The sequence below is a fragment of the Hevea brasiliensis genome, chromosome 6, assembly GCF_030052815.1.
Source record: "Hevea brasiliensis isolate MT/VB/25A 57/8 chromosome 6, ASM3005281v1, whole genome shotgun sequence".
Classification (NCBI taxonomy): domain Eukaryota; kingdom Viridiplantae; phylum Streptophyta; class Magnoliopsida; order Malpighiales; family Euphorbiaceae; genus Hevea; species Hevea brasiliensis.
The window spans coordinates 100,900,320-100,908,595 of NC_079498.1; the positions used below are offsets into that span (position 1 = coordinate 100,900,320).

At 34.9% G+C, this 8,276-nt stretch overlaps 2 protein-coding genes across 3 annotated transcripts; one reads left to right on the plus strand and one right to left on the minus strand.

Moving 5' to 3' along the window:
- The first annotated feature begins 957 nt into the window (after positions 1-957).
- Positions 958-2,454, plus strand: LOC110658939 (phosphatidylcholine:diacylglycerol cholinephosphotransferase 1). Its single transcript, XM_021816737.2, has 3 exons — positions 958-1,585; positions 1,809-1,946; positions 2,038-2,454. The coding sequence occupies exons 1-3, from the start codon at positions 1,205-1,207 to the stop codon at positions 2,344-2,346; spliced, it is 828 nt and encodes a 275-aa protein (XP_021672429.2). The 5' UTR covers positions 958-1,204; the 3' UTR covers positions 2,347-2,454.
- A 479-nt stretch (positions 2,455-2,933) lies between these two features.
- LOC110658934 (protein POST-ILLUMINATION CHLOROPHYLL FLUORESCENCE INCREASE, chloroplastic) lies at positions 2,934-6,441 on the minus strand. Of its 2 annotated transcripts, XM_058148844.1 has the most exons (9): positions 6,171-6,429; positions 5,556-5,837; positions 4,968-5,091; positions 4,341-4,425; positions 4,174-4,252; positions 3,774-3,887; positions 3,572-3,684; positions 3,348-3,458; positions 2,934-3,241 (listed from the first exon to the last, which is right to left on the minus strand). In XM_058148844.1, the coding sequence occupies exons 2-9, from the start codon at positions 5,593-5,595 to the stop codon at positions 3,116-3,118; spliced, it is 792 nt and encodes a 263-aa protein (XP_058004827.1). In that variant the 5' UTR covers positions 5,596-5,837; positions 6,171-6,429; the 3' UTR covers positions 2,934-3,115. The 2 variants fall into 2 exon arrangements, with proteins under 2 accessions (XP_058004827.1, XP_021672416.2); XM_021816724.2 differs by lacking the exon at positions 5,556-5,837 and having other exon boundaries at positions 6,171-6,441.
- Between the last annotated feature and the right edge of the window lie 1,835 nt (positions 6,442-8,276).

An 8,276-nucleotide genomic window follows, 5' to 3' on the forward strand; every position in this document is an offset into this window, starting at 1 on the left:
TGAAAAAATTTAAATTTAAATTTAACATCTATATAGTAAAATTTTTATTTTCATTCAGAAATATATTTTTTAAAATATTATATTTTTAAAATATAATAATTAACTAATTAATTTTATTAAAATATAAAAATTAAATAATATAATTAACATTAAAATTTATTAATTAATAAAAAATTTAATAAAATAATTAAAAAATTTAACAAAAGTAAAATATATGAATCAATAATATATTTTTTAAAATATATAAATTAAATAATTAATATTTTAAAAATCTAAGAAATAAATAGTAATTTTCCTATAAAATGTAGGGTTAAAACTCATATGTGAAAAAGTACGAGGATGTGATAAAAATTTGGGCATGTGACCGCCAATCATGTGTGGCTAGAAAGAGGCTTTGAGATTTCAATTTCGTGCATCGCCGTCGTTGGACCACACAGGCTCTTTTTTAACCTGGAATTGTACTTGTCTATTTTTATAACCCAAATCCTACTTGCCTGTCTGTCTTTTACCTTCTATGGAATGCTACTTGTTTATTTAAAAAATAATAAAAATTTTTACAAGAAATAATAAAAAATAAGAATAATATATTCAGTTAAGATTAAATAAATCTAAAATTAAATTATGAGTTAAATAAATTTTTATATTTTTTAATTAAAGTTAAATATTTTCATATTTAAAATTATTTTAATAATAAATTATTATTATAAATAATTTTAATATTAAATAATTTTTATTCATTATGTTATTTATTTTAATTAAAATAAATAATTTTTTAATATTTTATTATTTAAAAATAATATTTTATTATATCTTTATTAAAAAAATATAAATTTATTTAATTTTAAATTTATTTAACCCTTTAAAAATATATAGGTAAATTGTGAAAAAGAAAATAAAAAAAAAAAAGAAGAAAGGCAAGTTAGGCACCATTGCTGATTTCACAATTCAAATACCTAACGTTCCAAAGCTCCTACACGTTTAAAAGATTAAGGAGAACTCCAAAAACTTGAAGCCTCAACCAAACAAAAACCTCTTTAAACCCATCCTGCAAGAATCCAATTTTCTCTCCCTAATTTTCACTTTCTTACCCACTCCTTTCTTTGTGATTTCCGCCCCTCTGTCTTCTGTCTTCTCCTCTTTTCTTTTTATATATAATGGCAATGCACACCTTTTTGTTCCTCTCCATCTCCTCCAACTCTCAGCCATGAAGAATTCCGCCGCCGCCGCCGTCACCACAACCGCCACTACTGTTCCTACCCTTTACAAGCGCAAGAACATCAAGCTTCCCCCGGTTGACATGGTCAATAAGACTGGTAATAGTAATGGTGTGCTCCATTGTGTTTCGGGGTTTGACCCTTCTTTCTTGAAATGGACGGTGCATGATGTGGTCAATGTAGCTAAGCGTCATTGGTTACCGTGCTTCTTTGCTCTTGGGTTGCTATTTTTTATGGGCGTGGAATACACGCTCCGCATGGTTCCGGCTTCATCGCCGCCGTTTGACTTGGGATTTGTTGCCACGCACCGCCTCCACCAGTTGCTTTCCTCCTCGCCTGCGCTCAACACTCTGTTGGCTGCTCTTAATACGGTATGCATCTCTGAATATTTACTCATTTTTTGTTTTTTTTTTTTAATTTTGGGAAAGTTATTGTTCGGGTGTGTGTCAATGGGTCAATTATATAATCTTTGATGGATTAAGTTTTCTTTTTTCCTGGAAAAGATTCAATCTTTTCTTTTGGTGTTGAACTTGCCCAATTATTATTTCCCCTAATATGCAAGATTATTCAAATCTGAATGTTTTTCCCATTCAGGTGTTTGTTGGTATGCAAACAGCATACATAATGTGGACATGGCTAATAGAGGGCAGGCCAAGAGCTACAATCTCTGCTCTATTCATGTTCACTTGCCGAGGGATTCTTGGTTTCTCCACTCAGCTTCCAGTACCTGAGGTTCTTGTCAAATTATTTTTCTGTCTTTGTTATTACTATAGAGAAATGCAATTACTGAAGGTATAGTGTTGTTGGGTTTTGATTAAAACAGGGATTTCTAGGCTCAGGAGTGGACTTTCCAGTAGGGAATGTGTCTTTCTTCCTGTTTTTCTCAGGCCATGTTGCTGGTTCTGTGATCGCATCGCTGGATATGAGAAGAATGGAGAGGTGGGAATTGGCATGGACATTTGATGTGCTTAATGTTCTACAAGCTGTGAGGCTGCTTGGCACTAGGGGTCATTATACCATTGATTTAGCTGCTGGCGTGGGTGCTGGCTTTCTGTTTGATTCACTAGCTGGGAAATATGAAGAAAGGAAGAGAAAGGAGGCTATTACTACTGCTAAAGAAGCTTTTATTTAGTCAAAAGAAGAAAAAAAAGGCCAAACTGTAATCGTAGCCTGTAACCGTACTATTGAAATGTCAAAAGACTTAGTATAATGAAAAGAAGGCCTTAAATGGTTTAGTCTATGTTTGCTGCTGCTTCTTTGAAGTTCTAGTTCTTTACTCTTTAGTCTCTATGATGATTGATGGGGAATCCATACAGAAAAAGGCAAAAAGAATCATTAGAATCAAATTAAGTTTTGAAAAATATGTCTCTGTACAGAGTTTCTTGTAAACATGTTTGGTTGAATAGTGGCTATGGAGAATGTGAACCATGCGCAACGTACTTGGAAGCTTGATTGGCTGAATTTTGGCGATGAAAAATGTGAACTGAGAGACAAGCAACCATGCGGGCTGGTACCTGGTACTTGTTCTTTGCACTTGCCTGAATGAATGCTTTGATATTGATGACCAATAAGAAAGTTCTTTTTTTTTCTTAAATTTTTGTTTCTTATGCAGCCCAATAATTCTTCCATGGGGATTGGCGTGCGAGTATTGCATGCTGAAAATTGAAATAAGCATTTTATGCTTCAGGAACACATGGGCATGCCGTGGACAAAAGATAATGAAAAAAAATATGCCAAACTTGTATATATTTTAGTAGCTGAATTAGGAGACTGAAAGAGACTCGAATGATTGGAGTTCTATCAACATTTACCTAATTAGAATTTGATTTGTCGACTAGAAAAGGTTGGTAGAAAGTCGTGTAATTCTATTCCTTTTCTTTTAAAGTAATAAATTAATTGGGCTAAACCGAACTCTCCACATCCGAATCAATTGAGCAGGATCCATCATCTACATTGGCAAGAGGGTTGTACAAGTGTGAGCCAGGATCCATGCATCCTGGAACTAGATCAAGATTGCAGCGATCACCCTGTAAATGTTTTCCATTTGTATTAACATAGCTTGATTTGATACTAGAATTCCCGGAAAAATGAAGAAACATACAAATGGATGGAAGAAACATAGAATTTACTTACTCCTTCGATGGAAAGGTTACCGATCATAGCACATCTTGTGATAACAATACTAGTATCCGGAAATATTGCTTTTTCACATGCACCTTCTTTACTCAACTCCTGTGCCAGGCCCTGCCACATGGATACAAGTATGAATTGTTTTTGCTTGTTGACATATTCGCAAAATCCATGCAAGAACAAGGTAAACTTCAAACCACCATTAAGTTAAGAGCTAGCCTTATTACCTCATTAAAGAATTCAATTGGTCTGTTTTGCCAAGCCTTAGGAACTTGAAACTGCAGTCTGTAAGGACCATCCCAATCAACTCCATTTGTGAATGAGCAGATCAAGTTCACAGCTGCAACAGGATCAAGAGTCATTATAAACGAATATGAGTATCTAAAAATGTTCTATTAATCAATCAAAATTTGTCAAAGTGGTACCAACCATGCTTAGGAATGCATATCTGGATGGTATATATTGGTGGATCAGCTTTGCCTCTTGCTTTCCTGAGCATCGCTCTTGGCTCACCACCACACATAATGGGCTGATTAAAACCTCCTGCACATACATCTCAACGAGTCAAAAGATTGAATAGTTTATTAAATGCGAGCCAAAAAACATGGGCCACTCAATCGTCCCCTCACGATGCAATGCAAGAAACAAAAGCATATCAATTGTACAGCCTTTCATATAGGTATTAATTGTTGCCAAACTTGGATTGGAAGAGTATGTACCAAAACTCCTAAATTGTTGACGTGGCATTATTTGGTTAATAACAAATCAACATAAGCATAGAGGAGGGAAGGTGGGCTAGAGAGATGAGATATGGCGCATCAGAAATTACCATTAAAGCCAATACCAAAATCTTCATTTGGAACAAGCATTTTGGCAGCCGGATTATAGAAAAGCTTTAGCTTCTCTCCCTGTCAAGGATTTCAGGTGCACTATCATTAGAAAACTCTTGACACAAACAGGAGAGGAGAATCCGGTGAGCTCTTACATTCAACTTACAGAAGTTGGAGGAAGACCATTCATGGTTTTCCAATATATAGGAGCCTTCCCAAGTTCAAACATAGCCCAGCTAGGAAGCACATACCTGCAAGGAACGAAAAAGCAGATTACTCATGATTGCTGCTAGGGGTGGCCACTGGTCTGGAACGGGCCATGGCTGGAATTGATGTTTCCGGTTCAAAGTTCAGGGGACTGGGACTGGACTGTAGGTCCCCTTATTTCCAGTTCCTGTCCCAGTCTCGATTTTAGTTCACTTCAGTCCAGTTTTGGCTTGGAACCAAATCGTCCAGTTTTGGATAGTTTCAAGACCAGTTTTGATCAATGCGATTTTCATTCCTTTCGGTTCTGGTTTGGATCAGTAATTGAACCATGGCTGGGTCTAATTGCTACTCAGCTTCTTAAATGTAAAAGACAAAAAAAATTATTGTTTGGACTAAAAGTTTTCAAAACATCATATTGATTATGGTGCACATAACAACTCAGCATGTTGACTATACAGAAATAAACATTCCAGGAAGAAGAACAGCATTAGAAAAGAAAAGACCTTAGTTTACAAACAAAAATTTAATGCTAGCTTGCATGTGATAAAGTATGAATCCATAACATGGAAGAAGTGCAAATTCATACTCAGTAATTTCCTCCTTTGTAGTCGTTGCAACAGCAGCTGCAGCAGTTACTTTCCTACTAATCTTGACTGTTCTGTTCTTTTTAGTTGTGCTTATCGGCAGTGAAGAACCAACAAAAGTACTGGCTGCAATTTGAAAAAAAATTTAAGTTCCATGCTTTTAAAGTCTAATATATAAATTCCCTATTTTCATTATCCAACTCAATTGGGAAGAATACTTCTACATGTACGCAAACTTAGAGGCAGATCGAACATAGTAGAGTATATTCGCTAAGCACCCCATTATCAAATGTAGATGCTTAAGATTTGGATAGCTTGCTACTCCTACTTAAAAATCAAACTTCTGAATAGATGACAACGCAGCAGATTTGTTAAGTGTAATTATTCATGATGCAGTTTAGAATGTAATTTACCTCTTTGATTCCAAACTATATGGAATCATCAAAAACAAAATATTGAAGAGTTAGCAAATCATGAATCTTGAATCTTTGAGTACATATATGCTATTCAACAGCTACAAAATCATGTTTTTCAAAGCAAAATTGGAGGAAAATCAACTTTTTTGTTAGACCATTCAAGATTTCGTCTACCTAAGAGCCTTATGACCTTATAGGTGCTGCATGGGTTCATGCCACAGAAAGTCTTGTTTTTGCCAATTTGCACTCATCTGCAGTATTTCTAAAACAAACTTGCAGCAGAATGCAGAGTCTTTACTCTTTGACCTTCAATTAAAAGTGGTCGCTTTCAAATTAATAAAATTTGAATACTCCCTTTGGAACATCATTCCTGTAAGTCTGGAATCGAAGCTCTCGAAGAAATAAAAGAAAGAAAGGTAATTCCATCAGCCAATTCTCAACGTCTCCATTTGCTTTCTATTAACAAAAAATAATAGTAAGAAACAAGCTCATGCATGGGTTCTTTCCTTAAACAAGAATAACTCCCCTGTGGTTCTACCACCAAACAGATTTAGAACAGGATGCAAGCCCTCTTCCCCAAACTAGCAACTGAAATTTACACTCGATTTTAACTAAATGAGTTCCATTCCATATCAGAAATCACATAAACAAATGGATGAAAATTCTTTTCAACTCCAGTTGAGATCATTATCAAATACATGTGTACATATCAAACAAAACCAAAGGCAGTTTGAAAAGGAAGAAACAATCCAAGGGAAGTAATAAGGTAGCACAATTGAAGATACTCACCAAGAGAGTTTGAGACAGATGGATTTGCTTTGGTAGTGGGAATTGACCTTGCGGCAGAGAAAGTTTGCTTTGGCAATTTAAACAGCGTAGCACTTGTTGATGCCATTATCACACTTCTAGTGATGATTTTAACTATCCAGAGAAAGAAAAAAGAGAGTAAAAGCTTAATTAATCTTCAGGGAAACTAAAAAGAATTGAAGGGGAAAAGAATCTGAGATAAGAGTAATATAGGGAGAGGTAATCTTAGTCAAGTTGGGCTAAGAAATATCTTTGCAAAGTAGGCAGAAAGAGACGAAGGTGATCATACTCTAAGGCCGAAAAATATCTGGCCCCCATGGCCCACAACAGTCTTATCTACCGTTCCACATTACTTTTGCTATAAATTTGATGTTTTTCTTCAAATACCCAAACCATGAAGGCAAAAAAATCATGAGCTTGCTGCCAAAAAACCCATCAATATAAACCCCAACGAAAATCCCAATTCCATAACAAAACAAAAGCAATTTTCTTTCAAAGGCTCTAGTCACTTCTCCATTACACAAATCTAAGCCATACCTTTTGTTGCCTAATCACCGCGCGAAAGCACCATACTCGTCGTCTATAGTTCTAAATTCTGATCGTTTCAGCTAAAAAAAAAAATCTCCAAACGGAAAAGCTCGAGTCTTGTCGCTGCTTCAAATAAGAATGGAGCTGTTCTGGCAGTGGCTAATACTAATGGTCCAGTTTTTGAATCAGAAAAACATATTCATTACTTAAAAAGTTTGGTTCCGAAATTAAGGGATTTATAATATATCAAATTCAATTATAAATAATTAAAGAAATTAAATTAGCTTAGAACCCTGTGTAAATTGGCAATTTATGTGATGAAAACTGATCTGTAGTTAATTCCCCATAATGTTTGCAAGTTAATTAGCACTTAGCAATGATATTGATAACCTTCCATTCCCTGGTCTCTAAGAAGAGAGCCCCATTCCAACCCATGGCCATCAAGATGGACATGTTGAAAGCATACGACAGAGTTGAATGGAAATTCTTGAAGAAGGTTTTGCAGAAGATGAGCTTTGACAACCAATGGATCCAATGATGTAAGCAGTGTGTGGACATAGTTAGCTACTCTATTGCTATAAATGGAATTCCCATGAAATCCTTCAAGCCAACCTGTGGACTAAGGTAATAAAGTGACCCTCTTTCTCCTTTCTTGTTTGTCTTTGTGACTAACCCTTTGTTTGAATCTTGACAAGAGAAATGAAGAGAAATTAAAAAGAAAAGAAAAAAAAAAATTAATTTACCCTATATTATTGGATAAGTTATTAGAATAAGAAAGAAATATAATTTATCCTATAAGAAAAGTAATTATTGTACCATCATTTTTTTTATGTTTATATTATAAAATGATATTTAGGTATTTTAATTATCATTTATTTTTATTTTTCTCTATTTTTTATCAATTTGAAGAAAAATATTTTGAATTAAAATTTTTCTTTATTTTTCCTTCTTTCTCTTCCTTTCTCTTTAATTATCCTTTCTAATTGATATCCAAATAAAGAAATTTAAAAAAATCAAATTTATTTTCTTTTCTCCTCTCCATTTCTCTCGATCTAAACAAAGGGTAAAGCTTTAAGCTGTTTAATTGCAAAAGCAAGACAGAAAAGAAGACTTATTGGCTTAAAGATCAATCAATATTGTCCCACCATCACCACCTCTTTCTGCTAATGATACACTATTACATAGGAAAGCATCTCTACAGGAAGCAATAGTTTGGAACGATATTCTGAAAGTGTATTGCAGAGCCTCAAGGCAAAGTGCCAGCCTTGGAAAGTCTAGCGTCCTCTTTAGCAAGGGTATCCCTCCAAGATTCAGGCAGGAAAGCAAGGGCATTCTTCAAATTAAAGAAATGAGCAGCTCTGATAAGTACGTTGGTCTCCCCGCTTCATAGGGAAGATCCAAGGTGGAGACGATTGCTTTCTTGAGGAATAGGGTTCAACATAAGACCCAGAGTCGGCCTGGAGCAGTGATTGGGTTGGGCTACAATTGACTGTGTTGTTCACTTGGGCTGAAACCTTTGCTGTATCCTTAAACATCTACCAAAACATTGAAGTTTACCGA